Source organism: Hemitrygon akajei, chromosome 26 (genome assembly GCF_048418815.1).
Source record: "Hemitrygon akajei chromosome 26, sHemAka1.3, whole genome shotgun sequence".
NCBI classification, from domain to species: domain Eukaryota; kingdom Metazoa; phylum Chordata; class Chondrichthyes; order Myliobatiformes; family Dasyatidae; genus Hemitrygon; species Hemitrygon akajei.
The window spans coordinates 14,271,712-14,292,266 of record NC_133149.1 but is presented as its reverse complement, the minus strand read 5'-3'; the positions used below and the strand labels follow the sequence as shown (position 1 = coordinate 14,292,266).

The following is a 20,555-nucleotide window of genomic DNA, read 5'->3' as shown; positions in this document are numbered from 1 at the left end:
GGATCAGATGAAGAAAGAGGTAAAAGTCCTTCTAGAAATATAGAAAAGACTTTGAGGCAAATAATGCGTAAATTAGACACATTAAAAGTAATTAAAAATAATCAAAAAATACTCTGGAAAAAAAATGACCAAAATGGAGATTATGCTTGATAAAATGACAAAGAGACAGGAAAAAATGGAAAAAAGAATTACGGACTTGGAAACTACAACGGAAGACATGGTTGAAAGAATGGACAAAATGGAAAAGGAAAATACTGCTTGGACATCAGAAAGAAAACAATTTATGGAAAAAATTGATAAGCTTGAAAATCTCAGTAGACGAAATAATATTAAAATTGTTGGACTTAAAGAAGATACAGAAGGAGAAGATCCAATAAATTTTTTTCAAAAATGGATTCCTGAAAAATTGGAAATGGAAAGAGAAACTCCAATTGAGATTGAAAGGGTGCATAGATCTTTAAGGTCAAGACCTCGAGCTGATCAAAACCCACGATCAATTTTGATAAAATGCTTACGATACCAAGACAAAGAAAAGATCCTGAAGGCCGCTGCCCAAAGTGCCAAAAATAGAAACGGGCCACTGATGATAGCAGGGAAACCAGTTCTTTTTTATCCTGATATAAGTTACAACCTGTTGAAGAGAAAGAAGGAATTTAACCCAGCGAAAAAAGCCTTATGGGAAAAGGGTTATAAATTTACAATGCGTCATCCAGCAACACTGATAATTTTTTTGGAGGAGGGAAAATTTTTTTTTTCCGATTATCGAAAAGCGGAGGAGTTTGTACAAGAACTTCCATCTATTCGCTAATTACACATAGAGGCTTCCAAACGTAATGGATTAAAGATGAAGATAGACCCAAGGAACAGAAGTGATGGACATTTATGGATATTATAGAAGAGAAAAGCAACATTTTAGAAATACTAAATGAGAATAGTATTTTTTTTCTCTTCTTATACATATACTTTTTTATGTTGCGGGGGGGCTGGGAGGCTGTGGATCGGTTACTGCGGGATTCACGTGTGTAATCATGGCGGTTGCCATGACCCGTACAGCAGAGGGGGGTAATGTTGTGTCTTTTTTCCACAACATTAGTAGGGGGGTATTTTTTTTTCCTTTATATTTTAATTTTTTTCTATCTTTTTGCCTGGATGATTGGTGGGGACACACATAGCAACATGGAGATTTTTATAAAGATTTCCCAGGACACCACGAAAGTGGAAAGATTAGGTATTATTATAGATTGGAGTAATATAATAAAAAAAATGACTAATCTAAATTTTTAAAGTTTTAATGTTAATGGGCTTAATGGGCCAGTAAAAAGAAAAAGAATTTTAACATATATTAAAAAAAAATGAGAACTCCGTGGAGCATGTGGGGATCTTCCAACATCCAGGCATTCCTTTTTTTTTCTCTTTCTTATTTTTTTAATAGGGATGTTAGGGGGGAGAGGTTGGGGGAGGGGTTAAGGGGAGGGGGGCTGGGTAACACTTTTTTTAATGCACATTTATTCTGTAACTATTTGAAAACAATAAAAAAAGTTTAAAAAAAAAGAATAAAAGAACTCCGAGCCAAGAAGACCATTGAACGGCCAATGTGCAATGGAAAAAGTAACCAATTAAAAAAAAATAACCACAAGCAAATAGTGTTTCTGAACTGAAGGCCACAAAGGGAGTCCCATTGTTCAGTGCAGAGCTGAGTAAATGTTGTGGAGCAGTGCTCTGAGTTGGCCCCCACCTCGCCTTAGGCCTCGACACCCCTGACCTTTTCAATCTGGCCCAGTTCTTAAATCTCCGTCCAAACAGCAGGTTCTGTTGCTTGGATACATCAGACGTTGCCACCTCGATTTGGCCTGGAAATCCCGGCTGAGCTTCAGTCACAACACTTCCTAATCCTGTAGTCTCTACCATCAGGAAGGATGAGGATGGTGTTACACCTGCAGCTTACCCCTGAGTTTTTCACAATCCTGACTTGAAAGTAGATGGCCATTCCTCCATAATTACTAGGCCTTCCTCCTGCAGCTGCCTCTCAGCCAATCAGCAGCTCCTCACTACCACAGCAGCTGTCAGTACAAAGAAGCTGGCTGTCATTTTTTCTAGAATTTGGGTAAAATTGTTAGGACTAGAGGAAAGTTGGGGAGGGAGGAGAGGGTATCTGGAACTTGCTGTGAAAAGATTCGTGGAAGCAGTAAGCTTCAGATATTTAAGTAATTTGAGAACCAAAGCCTTCAGGACTGGCTGAAGGTCTGGGATTAACCTTAAGTGTAAACCTAGGGAATACTGGAACTGTGCAACGGGTCATGCGACAACGGGGAAAGGAGAGAGCTAATACTTCAGTTCAAAGACTCTTTGTCAGAACTGGAAAAGATAGAAAACGAGTTTGGTTTAAGTTGCAGAGATGGTGATGGATGGGGTAAGGGCAGTAACTCTGAAAGGATGAAGTCAAGGTTGCTATGGGAAAGAAACTCAAAATCAATTTCTCTTGTTGGTTTCTTTTAAGCATGAGGGACAAAGAATGTCCTATTCTGTCACGTATTGGCCAGAAAACTGAGACAGGCTAAATGGTACCCTTGTTTACTTCATAACAAGTCATTGTTCATGTTTCTCTGTTGTGTGACTCTACAACCTTCGTCTTCTTGAGAGGCTCCTTCAGATATTTTGGTACATTTCACTGTTAAAAGTGCTACATAAATGCACTTAATTTTTTTTTGCTGATTTGTGAGTAATCCACCTTTTTGTGTTCCAGGATCTGTGGAGAGGAGCCAAGGATGGTGGAGCTGGGTAATAAGAATGAGATGACAGTCAGGTTCCGTTCTGATTCAGCGGGGTCATTTCGAGGATTTTTTGCTACGTTTGAACCTTATGATCCTAGTGAACGTGAGTACAGAGATATGACCTACCAGTCTCTGTCTCCATTCCCACTCTTTTCTCCTCCCTCTGTGTATCGTTATCCTCACCTGGATCTACCTATCACCTCCCAGTCCCTGTCACTATTCCCCCTCTTTCCTTATGATACCCTGCCCCCTCACCTGGGTCTACCTATCACCTGCCAGTTCTTGTTCCACTTTCTCCCCCACCTTTTTATATTCCCTATTTTTCTTCTATCTTTCCGTCCAGATGAAAGGACTTGACCCGCAATATTGTCTGTCCATTTCCCTCCACAAATGCTGCCTGACCCGTGAAAATCCCCCACAGCCTCTGCCTCACTCCTATCCTTGCCACCTCCCCCCCCCCCCCCCCCCCGCATTTTCATTAACACTATAAAACAGTTAGTATTTAGACCATAAGACACAGGAGCAGTATTTAACCATTTGGCCCATCAAGTCTGCTGCACCATTTCATCATGGCTGCCCCATTATCCTCTTGCCTTCTTTCTGTAACCTTTGACGCTTTTACTAACCAAGAATCTTTTGGTGTTGATTTTGCATCTTGACGGGTCCAATTTAATGTCAGAGAAATGTATACAATATTACATCCTGAAATGATAGTGAATTAACCAAACCAATTCCGGTCTCTCCTCAAAGAAAGAAACTAGCAACTGCTGGACACATTCAGGCTGTGTCTGGGAAAGCAAACCAGTCAGCGTTTCAGGTCAATGACACTTCATAGAAGGTTCAGGCTCTTCAGTGCACTCTTTGATTAGCAGCATTAACTGTTTCACAGCTGCTGCCTAACCTGCAAAGTGTTTCCAGTATTTTCTGTTTTTGTTTCAAATTTTCAGTATCTATAATTCTTTTGATTTCAATTTTTTTAAAATTTTCTTCCATTTGCCCATTTGGATATTACTGCCACTTTGCTTAGCCGTACCTTCAGTGCGCAGACCTGCAAAAGTATAAAATGCCTCTCCACCTTTCCCTTCCTTTTCAATAATGCTCCTTGACGGTTTCAATGGTTCATTTTGTTTTGAAAGTGCATTGGTTAATGCCATGGGACACTCCTTGGGTTGGATATGCTGTATAAATGACTATTAATTTCTTCTCCAGCTTGCCCAAAAGAGTTTGCTTGCAATAATGGCCGCTGTATTCAGTTGGACCTGAAGTGTGATGGCTGGAATGACTGTGGAGACAACAGTGATGAAATCAGCTGTGGTAGGTGCCTATGTTATAACGCTGTCTTCTCAGTGAGGCAGGGAAGTCATATTTGTTGCTATTGTTCAGTCATTAAGTGGAGTTCGACTCTTCGTGACCTCATGGACCATAGGGTTGTCATGGCAAGATACGGAAGCAGATTGCTAGGCCTTTCTTCCTCGCAGATACTGCTGCTGCCCAGGTTGGGACCTGGCTGGGTTTGAACCCAGGACCATCTGCCTTGAAGTTCAGTGCTGATGCCACTACACCACCAGCTGGCCTGAAATCATATTACAGTATGCAATGTGTATAAATTACCGTTTCTTAGACATGTAGCGTAGAACTGTTGACAAGTGGCTGTTCCTCATTATAAGAAGAGATGTTTAATTTTGAATCAGATAAAATCCTAAGTGTGCACTGTTGGACAAGTTGGTGGGAGTGAAGGTGTCTGTGGTTCTGGGTTCATGGTGGGGGTTTGAGTCAGTTGCCATAGTTATGAATTGATTGCAAGACTGAGGGGTTGTGTGGCTCCTCTGTTACTGGGGATGGGCACTTCCTGAGGGAATGAATATCCTTGGGCCAGAGAAGAGGGTAAGGGTATGGTGGGTTAGAAATTCACGATATTGTGTTGATAATTCCTCCCCTCCCTCTCCTTTAGCGTGTACCAGTGAACAATTCCGCTGTGGTACAGGGCTGTGTAAATCGAAATTTTGGGTGTGTGATGGTGTCAATGACTGTGGCGATAACAGTGATGAAGCAAACTGTGGTATGTACCTTCAACCATCTCTGCTGTGGCACTGACCTTCTACTCTCTTATCCTAGACCCCTTCCCAATTCACCCCACCATTTGTTTCCCTGCTGTTTATAAACCCTCTTGCCTCATCCTCCCCAAGCACCTTTCCTTTCTCCTCACCCCTCGAGTTTTCTCACATGTACACATCCCCAACCCACTCCCCTCCCTATCCCTAGGTCTGGTCCTGTTGTGTTCACTTCCCCCTCTCCCCACACCAGTACTACAAAATCACCAACCCGGCCAGACAACATCTCAGTTTCCCCATGTACCCCACTCTCTTGAGGGATCCCAGGAAGGAGAAAGCAGCAGTTTTGTCAGCTACTGTGTTGAACTTGTGTTTTTCAGAGTGTGAGCCTGATGAGATGAAGTGTTCGAATGGCAAGTGTATTCCTGAGGTCCAGAAGTGCAACCTGGTGGATGAGTGTGGCGACGGATCTGATGAGAAGGATTGCAAAAATGGTAAGCTGATGACCATAAGGCACACGAGCAAAATTAGGCCATTTGGCCCATCGAGTCTGTTCCGAGATTTCATCATGGTCAATTTATTATGCCTCTCAACCCCATTCTCGTGCCTTCTCCCTGTAGTCTTCGATGTTCTGATTAATCAAGAGCTTACCGGCCTCTGCTTTAAATGTACTCAGTTATTTGGCCTGCATTGTTATCTGTGGCAATGAATTCCACAAATTCCACCACCCTGTGGCTGAAATATTTTTTTCCCCTCATCTCTGTTCTAAATAGATGTCCATCAATTCTGAGGCTGTGCCCCCAGTCCTAGATTCCCCCACCATAGGAAACTTTCTCTCCACATCCACTTTATCCAGACCTTTCAATATTCCGAAAGGTTGCAATGAGATTCCTCCCCCCACCCCCGCCATTCTCCTGAACTCCAGCAAGTAGAGCCATTAAATGTTCCTCATGAACCTCCTCTGGACCCTCTCCAATGTCAGCACATACTTTCTAAGATAAGGGGCCCAAAACTGCTTTCGATACTCCAAGTGAGGCCTCATCATGCTTTATGCTTTATCCTTACTTTTATATTCTAGTCCTCTTGAAATGAATGCTAACATCGCATTTGCCTTCATTAACCTGCATGTTAACCTTTAGGGAATCCTGCACAAGGCATCCCAGATCCCTTTGCACCCACCTCTGATTTTTGAATTTTCTCCCCATTTGGAAAATGGTCCACGTCTTTATTCCTTCTGCCAAAATGCACGCCCATGCATTTCCCTACACTATATTCCATCTGCCACTTCTTTGCCCATTCCTCCAATCTATCTAACTCTTTCTGAAGACACCCTGCTTCCTCAACACTGCCTGCCCCTCCACCTGTATTCATATTGTCTGCAAACCTGGCCACAAAGATATCAATTCCATCATCCAAATCATTTGTGAAAAGAGGCAGTCCCAACACTGACTGCCTCTTTGCAGCACACCACTAATCACCGGCAGCCAACCAGAAAGGGCCCTGTTTATTCCCACTCTTTGCCTCCTACCAATCAGCTAATCTTTTGTCCTTGCTAGTATCTTTCCTGTAATACCATGGGCTCTTATCTTCTTAAGCTGTCTCATCTATGGCACCTTGTCAAAGGCCTTCTGAAAATCCAAGTAAACAACATCCACTGACTCTCCTTTGTCTATCCTGTCTGCCATTTCCTCATAATTCCAACAGATGTGTCAGGCAAGATTTCCCCTTTAGAAAACCATGCAGACAATGACCTATTTCGTCAGATGCCTCCAAGTACTCTGAAACCTCATTCTCAATAGACTCCAACATCTTTCCAACCAGTGAAGTCAGGAGAACTGGCCTATCATTTGATTCCTTCTGCCTCTCTCCCTACTTAGAGAGTAGAGTGACATCTGCAATTTTCCAGTCTTGCGGAACCATTCCAGAGTCCAGTGATATTTGAAAGATCATTACAAATGCCTTCACAATCTCTTCAGCTACCACTTTCAGAACCCTGGAGTGTAGTTTATCTGGACCAGGTGACTTGTCTATCTTCAGACTTTTCACCTTAGTAACAGCAATGACACTCACTTCTGCTTCTTGACATACTTGCATTTCTGGCATTCTTCAAGTGTCTTCCACAGTGAAGACTGATGCAAAATAATTATTAAGTTTGTCCATCATTTCTCTGTCCCCCATTACTACGTCTCCAGTGTCATTTCTCAGTGGCCTGATATCCACTCTCATCTCTCTTTATATATTTGAAACAACTTTTGTATCCTCTTTTATATTAATGCTAGCTTGCCTTCCTATTTCATCTTTTCTCTTTTTATGTTTTTTAAGTTGCCTTCTGTTAGTTTTTAAAAGCTTCCCAATCCTCCAACTTCCTATTAGTTTTTTGCTGTATTATATGCCCTCTCTTTGGCTTTTATACTAACTTTGATGTCCTTTATCAGCCGTGGTTGCCTCATCTTTCCTTAAGAATACTTATTCATCTTTGTGATTTATCTTTCCTATGCCTTCTGAAATTCCCCCAGAAAGCCATTGCTATTTTGCTGTCATCCTGGCTAGTGTCCCCTTCCAATTAATTTTGGCCATCTTTCTCATGCCTCTGTAATTCCCTTTACTCCACCATAATACTGATACATCCAATTTTAGCTTCTCCTCAAACTGCAGGATGAATTCTATTATATTATGATAACCAACTCCTAAGGGTTCCTTTACCTTAAGCTCCCTAATCAAATCTACATCATTACATAACACCCAATTCAGATTCGTCATTCCCCTAGTGGGCTCAAATACAAGCTTCTCCAAAAAGCCATCTCGTAGGCACTTTACAAATTCCCTCTTTTGAGATCGAGCACCAATCTGATTTTCCTAATCTACCTAAATATTGAAATCCCCTATGATTATCGCAACATTTCCCTTTTCACATGCCTTTTCTATCTGCTATTGTAAATAGTAGCCCACATCCTGGCCATTGTTTGGAGGCCTGTAAATAATTCCCATCAGAGCCTTTTTACCCTTGCAGTTTCTTAACTCTACTCACAAGGATTTTATATCTCCCAATCCTCTGTCTCCTCTTTCTGAGGATTTTTTTTAACCAATAGAGCCCCCCCCCCCACCCCCCTCTGCCTACCTGCCTGTCCTGTTGATACAATATGTATTCTTGGATGTTAAGCTCCCAACTTTGACCTCCTTTCAGTCACAATTCAGATGCCTACAGCATCATACCTGCCAATGTTTAACTGCACAAGATTATTTACCTTAGTGGTCACCAACCTTTTTAAGCCCAAGATCCCCTACCTTGGCCTTAGTGAAAGGCAAGATCGATCTACTAAATTGTTTAGAGAAAAAGCAGCTCAGATTGTGCTTCCAACTTTATTTGGGCTAATTGTATTTTAATTACGTAAAATGCTTTTGTCAAACTTTCAAATAAATCTAACCAATAAAACACTGTAACTAGCATATCGAACAGGCCATAGTGGCATCAAGCTCATCCAACAACGCCTTGAATAAGCGGTGCTGAAGCGCTTTTGCTCGAATCAAGTTTATCAGTTTGACCACCAGTGTCATTACATGAGAACAGTAGTTGACCTTCCCAGCCTAGGCTTGCTGATGAATCACACAGTGATGATCCAGGAAGTTGGGAAAATCAGGGTCATCACGGCACAGTGCTATAAAACCAACACACACACACCGCGCATTGCTGGGGCCCCATCAGTAGTAATTGCCACCAGTTTATGAATGGCGATGTCATTTTCATGGACTTTTTTTTTGTAACTCATTGTAAATATCCTCACCTCTCGTTCTCTCCTTAAGTGCAAAACAGTGAGGAAGTCCTCCTTTTTTGTAAAATCCTGGAAAGCCGTTCTGACAAATACAACAAGCTGAGCTGTTTGCGTTACATCCAGGGATTCATCAAACTGTCGTGAAAAATATTCACAGAGTGACAAGTCCTTTAACACTTGTAGATCCACGTCCTTTGAGCAGCATGTTTGCTTGGTGTTCAACCCTGATTTCAGCTCCTCAACTTCCCTGGGAGAAACTTACTGAGACACTAGTTATAAATTTCAGGGGTACGCAAGCTAATGACACCACCGTTTTTGTTTCCCATTTCTTGTACATTTGGGGAATGTTGGAATTTAAAGGGAAAGAAGGGTTGTAATGTGAGCATTATAAAGATAAGTTAATACCAATTAGGATCATGGTAATGTAACAATACTCCCGCTACGGAAACTGTTTGTAAAGAGAGATTGTTTCCGGGGTTGTGGGGTTTTCCTTCTGGTCTTTTCTGCCCGGTGCACATTAGTGAAAACTTCTGTATGTGAATATTGTTTTACCGTCCTAGATAAAGTTGTTCCTTTTGGGCATGAAGTTGTCAAGTGGTCCTTTTTCAAAGTAGAAGTTACTACCTATTTGCATCAAAAGGTTTATCAGACATAATGTATTTGTGTATTTATTTTTCATTTTTTTGGGGATCTACTGGGAAAGTCTCAAAGATCGACCGGTCGATCGTGATCAACTGGTTGGCAACCACTAATTTACCTTATTTGGCTTACTGCGTGCATTGAAATATAACACTTCCGATCCTTTATTAATCATCCTTTTTGACTTTGCCCCACCCCCCTGTTATTCTGTAACTTATCTCACTGACTGCAATTTTGCCCTGTCCTTTCTCACAGTCTCACTACACACTGCATCTAGTTGTAAACCAATTGCCCCATCCTCAGCCCAATCACCCTGGTTCCCATCCTTGTGCCAAATTAGTTTAAACCCTTCCCCAATGAGTCTCTGCTCACATGTCCAGAATGAACCAAAATGTCTGCCCCTGCAGTATTTGATTGAGTCAGGGTTATTGTTGGACTATGGCAGCTGTCCCATGAAGTCGCTGATGGCCCATTGTAGAGGGAGCTTTACCCTGTCGATCCTGTGTTCTTGGAGGCTTTCAAATGAACAATGAACCATGGACTGTAAGCTGGAGGTTTGTTTATGACTTTGGTAATTTAATGTAATTTAATACATTAATTTCCTAACAGATGAGAGCACTGTGAACTGTACTGATCACACATACAAATGTAAGGATGGGAGCTGCATCAGGAAAAAGAATCCTGAGTGTGATGTGACCAAACATTGTGCTGATGGTTCTGATGAGAAGAATTGTGGTAAATATTCATCATTTTGCATTGATTGAGTTTCTAGTTGTTAGAGATACCCAAGTACCTTCACAAAGAGGTTGGCCAGACCTTCCTTCTGTGGGTAGGCCATCGCTCTCCACTGTGGAGTTGGTCACACCTCCCCACCAACATGGGTTTAGTTTACCCGATATTCCTCTCTGCTGGTTTAGGTCCCATGAGCACTTAGCAAATCACTTAATTATATTTTGACAAATGTTGAATTAAAAATGGATAAGATGGACTGCTTGGGTTGCTTAATAGGAATAATAGTTTATATTTAAATGACAGGAAACTAGCAAATGTGGGTGCACTCAGGAGATGCACAAGGTTAGCTTGTCGGAATGAGGCACTATACTGATGTACAGTGGTGCTAGAATGTTTGTGAACCCTGTAGAATTTTCTCTACTTCTCTACTTATAACCTAAAATGTTATCAGATCTTCACGTAAGTGAAGTCCTAAAACTAGATAGAGAGCCCAATTCAATAAATAACACAAAAACATTATACTTGTTCATTTATTTATAATTGACAATAATAGACAGTAGGTGCAGGAGTAGGGCATTCAGCCCTAATAGCCAGCACCGCCATTCACTGTGATCATGGCTGATCATACACAATCAGTACCCCATTCCTGCCCTCTCCCCATAACCCTTGACCCCGCTATCTATAAGAGCTCTATCTAACTCTCTCTTGAATGCATCCAGAGACGTGGCCTCCACTGCCTTCTGGGGCAGAGCATTCCACATATCCACCACTCTCTGGGTGAAAAAGTTTTTCCGCATCTCTGTTCTAAATGGCCTACCCCTTATTCTTAAACTGTGGCCTCTAGTTCTGGACTCACCCATCAGCTTCCTGCCTCCAGCGTGTCCAATCCCTTAATAATCTTACATGTTTCAATCAGATCCCTCTCATCCTTCTAAATTCCAGTGTATACAAGCCCAGTCGCTCCAATCTTTCAACATATGACAGTCCCGCCAACCCGGGAATTAACCTCGTGAACCTACGCTGCACTCCCTCAATAGCAAGAGTGTCCTTCCTCAAATTTGGAGACCAAAACTGCACACAATACTCCAAGTGGGGTCTCACCAGGGCCCTGTACAGCTGCAGAAGAACCTCTTTACTCCTATACTCAATTCCTCTTGTTATAAAGGCCAGCATACCATTAGCTTTCTTCACTGTCTGCTGTACCTGCATGCTTGCTTTCATTGACTGATGGACAAGAACACCTAGATCTCTTTGTAGTTGGAAATAGACAACAGACAATAGACAGTAGGTGCAGGAGTAGGCCATTCGGCTCTTCTAGCCAGCACCGCCATTCACTGTGATCATGGCTGATCATACACAATCAGTACCCTGTTCCTGCCCTCTCCCCATAACCCTTGACCCCGCTATCTATAAGAGCTCTATCTAATTCTCTCTTGAATGCATCCAGAGACTTGGCCTCCACTGCCTTCTGGGGCAGAGCAGAAGGCTCTTTTTATCTTTTTATTGATAAAAAGATCCAATATTACATGTATTTGTTGGAAAAAATATGTGAACCTCTGGGGTAATGCCTTCTACAAAAGCTATTTGGATTCAGGTGTTTTGACCAATGAGATGAGATTGGGGTGTGGGTTGTAGAGGTGCTCTGCCTTATATTAAAAAAAAGACACACACTCAGTTTACTGCCAGAGCCTGCTCTTCTCAAGAAAGATCTGTTTTTGTGCACCATGTCTCGATCAAAACAACTTTCAGAGGACCTTATTAGAAGAATTGTAGAGATGCATGAAGCTGGAAAAGGCTACAAAAGCATTTCTAAACATCAGTCCAGAGTAAGAGAAATTGTCTACAAATGGAGGAAATTCAGTGCTGTTGCTACTCTTCCTAGGAGGAGTGGGCACCCTGCAAAGATCACACCAAGAGCACAATGTGTAATGCTGAAGGAGGTGATAAAGAACCCAAGGGTAACAGCAAAAAGCCCTGCAGAAATCTCTAGAGCTTGCTATAGTCTCTGTTCATGTTTCCACCATAAGAAAAACACTGAAAGAGAATGGTGTTCATGGAAGGACACCACAGAGGAAACCACTGCTCTCCCAAAAAAAACATGGTTGCACATCTCAAGTTTGCAAAAGACCACCTGGATCTTCTATAGTGCTTTTTGGACAATGTTCTGTGGACAAATGAGACAAAAGGTGAACTTTTTGGCAGAAATGCACGCTGCTATGTTTGGAGGGAAAAGGGGCACTGCACATCAACACCAAAACCTCATCCCAACTGTGAAGCATGGTGGATAGAGCATCATGGTTTGGGGCTGCTTTGCTGCCTCAGGGTCTGGTTTGCTTGCAAGTGTTGAGGGAACAATGAGTTCAAAATTGTGTCAAGACATTTTACAGGAGAATGCCAGGGTAGCGGTCAGTCACCTGAAGCTTATAGAAGTCAGATGATGCAACAAGATAATGATCCAAAAAACCAGAGCAAATCAACAACAGAATGGTGTCAAAAAGGAAAAGTAGACATACTTTTTTCAACAAATACATGTAATATTGGATCTTTTTCTCAATAAATAAATGAGCAAGTATAATTTTTTGTGTTATTTATTTAATTGGGTTCTCTTTATCTAGTTTTAGAACTTGATTTGATCACATTTTAGGTCATATTTATGCAGAAATAGAGAAAATTCTACAGTGTTCACAAACTTTCTAGCACCACTGTGCTCTAAAGGATCAGTTTGAAAAAACGTAAGTTTTCCTGAGCCTGCACACAGTTTTGTTCAGACCACTTTAATAGTGTCAGACAGTTTTTGTAGCTGAGAAAGGAAATAGTAACATTGTGATTTTAAAAGTCTTATTCCTGGGGTGAGAGCGATTGTCTTGAGAGAGTTCACAGAAGAAGCTTGGTGATTAGATGAATGAAAGGTGATCTGTTGAGAGGTGGGTGATTCAGAGATATTGAAAGTTTGAAAGGCTGTTTTCTGTCGCTGGGGAGTGTCGAGCTGGGGACATCATTATAGAATGTGCTTTGAAGTCTGGAGGGGAAATTATCCTCAGTCGAGGATATATACCTTTAGGGACTACTCTGCCCTGGCGCTGGGATGCTCAGCACATGGATCTTTGCTGATGTGAGATTGGTAGGATATGGTGATGTGGAAAAGTAAACAAGGGATCTGACCTCTCCTTTGTGGGAGAGAGGTGGAGTGGGGGAGGATCTGATGAACTGGGGTGGTGGGCTTTGAATAACGGGTTATGTAGAAGAGGGTGAAATGGTGCTGGTGGTTGGGCTAAGCTTTGGGGAAGCCCCAGTGATCTGCAGTCTGGTCCTTTCCTAGAGAGGTGGGTGGATGGGTGAGGTTGTGGATATTGTGCTTCCGTTAATTACTTAACACCTGCTTACAGCTTGTGGGTCTCGGCCGTACAAGCACTCCCGTATTGTGGGAGGTATGGACGCAGAAGTTGGTGAATGGCCTTGGCAAGTCAGCCTACACTTCAAGGGGCACGGAAGTACGTGTGGGGCCTCAGTGATCTCCGAAAGCTGGCTGGTGTCGGCAGCCCACTGCTTCCAGGATACCCGGGTTGTGAGGTCAGTATTCAGTGGGAAAGCTTGAACTTCTGGGAGACACTCCCCCTCTCTCAAAGGAATGTGAGTACATGGGGTGGGGGGGGGGGGGGGAATTTGTCTCTTGACTCCACCCATCCCCACCCCAACATGTGGTCTCGTGTCCACCCCCGCTTCCACCTTACTTCGTCACTGTCGTATCTCTGCCTCCCCCTGCAAAAGCATACCCACCAACCTTACCTCACCACGCACCTCCTCCATCTCTGGCACTGTAACCCCGCACTCCCAGTACTAACTCGTTTCCCCGGTCCTTCTTGCAGGTATTCTGCTCCTCATAATTGGCTGGCGTACCTCGGACTTCATATTCAACACCAGTTGAATGATCGAGTGGAGAAGAGGAATATCAAACAGATCATTGTTCATGAGAGTTATAACCCACAGAGGTTTGACAATGATATTGCTCTGCTGGAGCTGGCTCATCCTGTGACTTTCACCAGTGTCATTCAACCTATCTGTCTCCCTGATGCTTCACACAATTTCCCTGTGGGAAAGTCCACCTGGGTGACGGGCTGGGGAGCAACGAGTGAGAATGGTGAGTGCAACATGTCAGTCTGCTGAGTCTCATTGCTTCATGTTGCTGACTCTCACACTAACCTCATGGGACAGCTGCCATAGTCCAACAACAACCCTGACTCAATCAAATACTGCAGGGGCAGACATGATGGTTCATTCTGGAAACAAAGACAGAAACTCATTGGGCGAGGGTTTAAACTAATTTGGCAGGGGGATGGGAATCAGGGTGATAGGGCTGAGGATGGTTTACAACTAGATGTCAACTTGGAGTAAAACCTGTGCTTGGATTCGAAGTTCAAAGTAAATTTATTATCAAAGTACATATATGTCACCATATACAACCCTGAGATTCATTTTCTTGTGGGCAAAGTCAATTCATCCATAATAGAATAATAACCATGATGGAATCAATGAAAGACTGGACCAACCTGGCCGTTTAACCGGTGTGGAAAAGTGTGCAAGTACAAAAGGAAATAATAATAAATAAATAAGCAATAAATATTGGAAACATGCAATAAAGAGTCCTTGAAAGTGAGTCCATAGGTTGTGGGAACCTTTCAGTGATCGGGCAAGTGAAGTTACCCCTTTGGTTCAAGAATCTGATGATTGAGAGATAGTAACTTCCTGAATCTAGTGGTGTGTCATGAGGCTCCTGTACCATCTTCCTGAAGAGAGCATGTCCTGGGTGGTGGGGCTCCTTGATGATGGATGCTGCTTTCCTGTGACAACACTCCATGTAGGTGTGCTCAGTGGTGGGGAGGGCTTTACCTGTGATGGACTGGGCCAAATATCTTCTGCTGAACTATTAACTCTTTCATTCTCTACAGACACTGCCAATGTTAGCAGCATTTCTTGCTTATTTTAGACTTCCAGCATCTGCAATTTTTTAATTAATTTTCATTTACTGCCATAAATCAAACTGTGTGAAAGAGCAGCAACGTGCACCCGGAACCAGTCACCCACTGGACTGGGGCTCACCCGTCAGACTGGACCCCACCCCATCCACTAGGCTGGACCTGGGCACACATTCCACAAAGTCCACGTTTGAAAAATATTGATTATTTTAAAAAAAAAAGCATAGAACAATACAGCACAGTAAAGTAATTGGTCATCTAACTAAACTAATCTCTTCATCCTACACAATATCTATATCCCTCCATTCTCTGCACAAACACCCCTATTATATCTGACTCCACCAGCACCCTGGCAGCAAATTTCAGATGGCCACCGCTCACTGTAAAAATACTTGACCCCAGGCAAAAGATACCAGCTGCCTGCTCTATACCTCTCATAATCTTAGAAGCTTCTATCAGTTCTGTCTTCAGCCTCTGCCGCTCCAGAGAAAACAACCCAGGCAGCATCCTGGTAAACCTCTTCTGCACACTCTTCAAAGCCTCCACCATTTCCGACCAAACTTTGTGTCATCTGTGAACTTACTAACTCACCTATCCACGATTTCATCCAAGTCGATTATATATGCTGCAAACAGCAGAAGTCCCAATATGGATCACTGTGGAACATAAATGGTCATGGATGTCTGGCCAGAATATGTCCCAGTGACTACTCTTTTCTATGGGCAAGCCCATTCTGAATCCAAACTGCAAAGTCACTGGATTCCATGCATCATAATCTTCTGGGTGAGCCTCTCATGAGGGACCTTGTCAATCATCGTGCTAAAATCCATGAAACAACATTCACACCTTCACCTTATCACCTCCTCAAAAACTCATCAAGTTAGTCACACACAACTTTCTCTGCACAGTCATTCTGTCTGACCCTACTTAGGACATGGTTTTCCAACTGCTCATCAATTCTGTGCCTGCAATCCTCTCCAGTGGCTTCCCTACCACTGAGGTGAAACTCATCAGTCTATTGTTTCAGAATTATTCCTATTTCCCATCTTGAACACTGCAACAGCTTAGCAGTCCTCTGGGATCTCGCCTGTGGCTAGAGAGGACATGAAGTTATTAGTCACTGCCTCAGTAATCTCATCTGTTGCCTCTCTCAATAACCTGGTGCATATCCCATCAGGCCCAAGAAACTTAACCACATTAATGTTCTTCAAGAGACCAAACAACACCTCTTTCTTTCTCTGAAAATGTTCCACACTGATCTCACAATGCTCCATGGCCGCCGCCTTGGTAACTACCAGCACAAGGCCTCCAAGCACATGTTCCCTCCTTTATCCCTGAGTGGTCCTACCCTCTCCATAGTTATCCTCCTCCTCTTAATGTGCATATGGAATGCCTTTGTCAGACACTTTTCATGGTCCCTTCCACCTCTCCTAATTCCCTTGCATTCGTTTCTAGCTTCTTTATAATCCTGAAAGGCTCCATTTGATTTTCCTTTGACAAAATTCACCACCTCTCGACATCCAAGGCTCCCTAACCTTGCCATTCTTGTCCTTGCTCCTTACTGGAATACACCTTGTTCTGTTTAGATGGTCTTTAAATGCTGTCCACATGTCAGATATGGACTTGCCCTAAAACAGCATTTCCCAATGAATCCTCCCTATCCCCTGCCTAATACTCTTGTAATTTGCCACCTTCAATATGATACTCACTGGCAAATTCCCCATTATGCTTTATCTGTAGCCATCTTAAAATTTAAAGTCATGCACCTCCACTCCAACCATCAGAAGCAGAATTTCCTAGTGGCCCAATATTTTAAATCCGATTCCCATTCTCACATGTTGGTCCATTACCTCCACTTGTGCCACAATAGAGTCATAGAGAAGTACAGCACAGAAACAGGCCCTTCAGCCCATCTAGTCCATGTTGAAACCATTTAAACTGCCTACACTCATTGACCTGCTCTGGGATCATAGCCCCGCCCCCCATACCCCTCCCATCCATGTACCTATCCAAAATGCACTTAGACGTTGAAACCGAGCTCGCATGCACCACGTGTGCTGGCAGCTCGTTCCACACTCTCATGATCCTCAGTGAAGAAGTTTCCACTCATGTTCCCCTTAAACTTCTCGCCTTTCACCTTTACCCCATGGTTGTAGTCCCACCCAACCTCAGTGGAGAAAACCTGCTTGCATTTACTATATCTATACCCCTCATAATTTTGTATACCTCTGTCAAATCTCCTCTCAATCATCTACGTTACGTATTAACCTGTTCAATCTTTCCTTATATCTCAGGTCCTCCAGACCCGGCAACATCCTTGTAAATTTTCTGTGTACTCTTTCAACCTTATTTACATCTTTCCTATTGGTAGGTAACCAAATCTGCACACAGTACTCCAGATTCGGCCTCACCAATATCTTGCACAACTTCAACATAAATCCCATCTCCTGTGCTCAATACTTTGATTTATGAAGGCCGATGTGCCAAAAGCTTTCTTTATGACCTTATCTACCTGTGACTCCACTTTCATTGAACCATGGACCTGTATTCCTAGCTCCCTTTGTTCCACCACACTCCTCAGTGCTCTACCATTCATTGTGTAAGACCTACCCTGGTTGGTCCTTTCGAAGTGCAATTTTGCACACTTGTCTGCATTAAATTCCATCTGCCATTTTTCAGCCCATTTTTCTAGCTGGTCTAGATCCCTCTACAAGCAATGATAGCCTTCCTCGCTGTCCACTGCACTCCCAATCTTGGTGTCATCCACAAATTTGCTGGTCCATTTAACCACATTATCATCCAGATCATTGATATACTGTACCTATAAAAAGTTTTCATGTTTTATCGTTTTACAACATCAAATCACAACGGATTCAATTTGGCTTTTTTGGCACGGATCAACAGAAAAAGACTCTTCCCTGTCAAAGTGAAAACAGATCTCTACAAAGTGATCTAAATTAATTATAAATATAAGACACAATAATTGATTGCATAAGTATTCACCCCCTTTAATATGACACATCGTTACTGGTGCAACAAATTTATTTTCAAAGTCACATAGTTGGGTAAATGGAGATCACCGTGTGCAATCAAGGTGTTTCAATTGACTGTAGTAAAAATACACCTGTATCTGGAAGGTCCAACTGCTGGTGAGTCAATATCCTGGCAAAAACTACACCATGAAGACAAAAGAACACTCCAAGCAACTTCGTAAAAAAGTTATTGAAAAGCACAAGTCAGGAGATGGATGCAAGAAAATTTCCAAGACACTGAATATCCCTTGGAGTACAGTTGGGTCAATCATCAAGAAATGGAAAGAATATAGCACAGTTGTAAATCTGCCTAGAGCAAGCTGTCCTCAAAAACTGAGTGACTGTGCAAGGGGACTAGTGAGAGTAGCCACCAAGAGACCTATGACTTAATGCCCTGGAGTGGCCAAGTCAGAATCCCATTGAGAATTTGTGGCTGGACTTGAAAAGGGCTGTTCACTCGTGATCCCCATGCAATCCTGTGGAACCTGAGTGGTTTTATAAAGAAGAATGGGGAAAAATTGCAGCATCCAGATGTGCAAGGCTGATAGAGACCTATCCACACAGACTCAAGGCTGTAATTGCTACCAAAGGTGCTTCTTCTAAATACTGACAGGTGAATGCTAATGCAATCAATTATTTTGTGTTTTATATTTGTAATTAATTTAGATCACTTTGTAGAGATCTATTTTCACTTTGACAGGGAAGAGTCTTTTATTGTTGATCAGTGTCAAAAAAACTAAATTAAATCCACTGTGATTCGATGTTGTAAAACAATAAAACATGAAAACTTCCAAGGAGATTGAATACTTTTTATAGGCACTGTATATGATGAACAACAATGGACCCAGTGCCAATCCCTGTGGCACTCCACTCGTCACAGGCCTCCAGTTAGAGGGGCAACCATCTACTACCACTCTCTGGCTTCACCCGCAAAGCCAGTGTGTAATCCAATTTACTATTTCATCTTGAATGCCGAGCGACTGAACCTTCCTGACCAGCCTCCCATGCGGGACCTTGTCAAATGCCTTACTGAAGTCCATGTAGACAACATCTACTGCCTTGCCTTCATCAACCTTCCTGCTAATTTCCCTGAAAAACTGTCTAAGATTGGTTAGGCATGACCTACCATGCACAAAGCGATGCTGACTATCCTTAATCAATTCATCTGTCCAAATGCTAATATATCCAGTCCTTTTAAATACCTTCCACTAACTTTCATACAACTGATGTCAGACTCACCAGCCTATAATTTCCAGGCTTATGTTTAGAATCTTTCTTAAATAGCAGAGCAACGTTGGTTTTCCTCCAATCATCTGGTACCTCACCTGTTGCTAAGGATAATTCAAATATCTCGCTAGGGCCCCATCAGTGAGGCCACCCTAGCCTTGCATTCCATCTGGGTAGCCTCCAACCTGATGGCATGAATTTTAATTTCTCCTTCCTTCCGGTAAAAGAAATCCCTCCCCGTTCCCCTCTTAAATTCCCCACTCCAGCCTCTTACCTCTTCTCACCTGCCTGTCACCTCTCCCTGGTGCCTCTCCTCCTTGCTCTTCTGCTATGGTCCACTCTCCTTTCAGATTCCTTCCTTTCTTTTTTCTTTTCAAATCTTTTTATTAGTTTTTTGAAAAAAAAACAGAAGAAAAATATTGTTACAAGACATTTGAGAGTACATAATAGATTGATAAACATTCAAATATATATTGATCCATACATAGAATCTCTCAAACTCATATAATAATATAAATGATTAAGAAAAACCCCCCCCAAAACAAAAAAAAACAACTAAATAGAAAAAAAAACTAACCAACATGGGCAATCGCATAATGTTATATATATACAGTAGTGCCTATGACTCCCAACCTCCATCCACACAATTCAGGATAGTGACAATAAGGTTCAGGATCAGACCGTTTAATTCATATGAAAATGCTGAATAAATGGTCTCCAAGTTTCCTCAAATTTAACTGAAGGATCGAAAACCACACTTCTAATTTTTTCTAAACTTAAACAGGAAATAGTTTGGGAAAACCACTGAGATACTGTTGGAGGATTGGCTTCTTTCCAATTCAGTAAAATGGATCTTCTAGCCATTAGTGTAATAAATGCAATCATTCGTTGGAATGAAGCGGATAAACACTTATTATCCATCATTGGTAGGCCAAAAATTGCAGTAAAAGGGTGTGGTTGGAGATTAATATTTAAAACTCTTGAAATAATATTAAAAATATCTTTCCAATAGTTATGTAAGCAAGGACAGGACCAAAACATATGAGTCAACGAAGCTATATCAGAATGACATCTATCACAGGTTGGATTAACATACGAGTAAAATCGAGCAAGTTTATCTTTAGACATATGAGCTCTGTGTACGACCTTAAATTGTATTAGAGTATGTTTAGCACATATAGAGGATGAGTTTACCAATAATAAGATTTTTTCCCATTGCTCAGTAGAAATAGGGCAATGCAGTTCTTCCTGCCATTCCTTCTTAATTTTTTCAGATATATCTGGTTGTAGATTCATAATCATATTATAAATGATAGCAACAAGACCCTTTTGACAAGGATTAAGAGCTAAAATTCTTTCT

At 42.1% G+C, this 20,555-nt stretch overlaps 1 protein-coding gene across 1 annotated transcript in view; it reads left to right on the top strand.

Moving 5' to 3' along the window:
- Window positions 1–20,555, top strand: part of LOC140716763 (suppressor of tumorigenicity 14 protein-like) — a 108,776-nt gene that overhangs the window by 74,708 nt on the left and 13,513 nt on the right. The window contains exons 11-17 of the mRNA XM_073029597.1: window positions 2,744–2,874; window positions 3,981–4,085; window positions 4,723–4,830; window positions 5,203–5,316; window positions 9,841–9,966; window positions 13,350–13,533; window positions 13,830–14,101. Of these exons, the coding sequence (XP_072885698.1) occupies window positions 2,744–2,874; window positions 3,981–4,085; window positions 4,723–4,830; window positions 5,203–5,316; window positions 9,841–9,966; window positions 13,350–13,533; window positions 13,830–14,101 (1,040 nt within the window). The remainder of the gene's footprint in view (window positions 1–2,743; window positions 2,875–3,980; window positions 4,086–4,722; window positions 4,831–5,202; window positions 5,317–9,840; window positions 9,967–13,349; window positions 13,534–13,829; window positions 14,102–20,555) is intronic.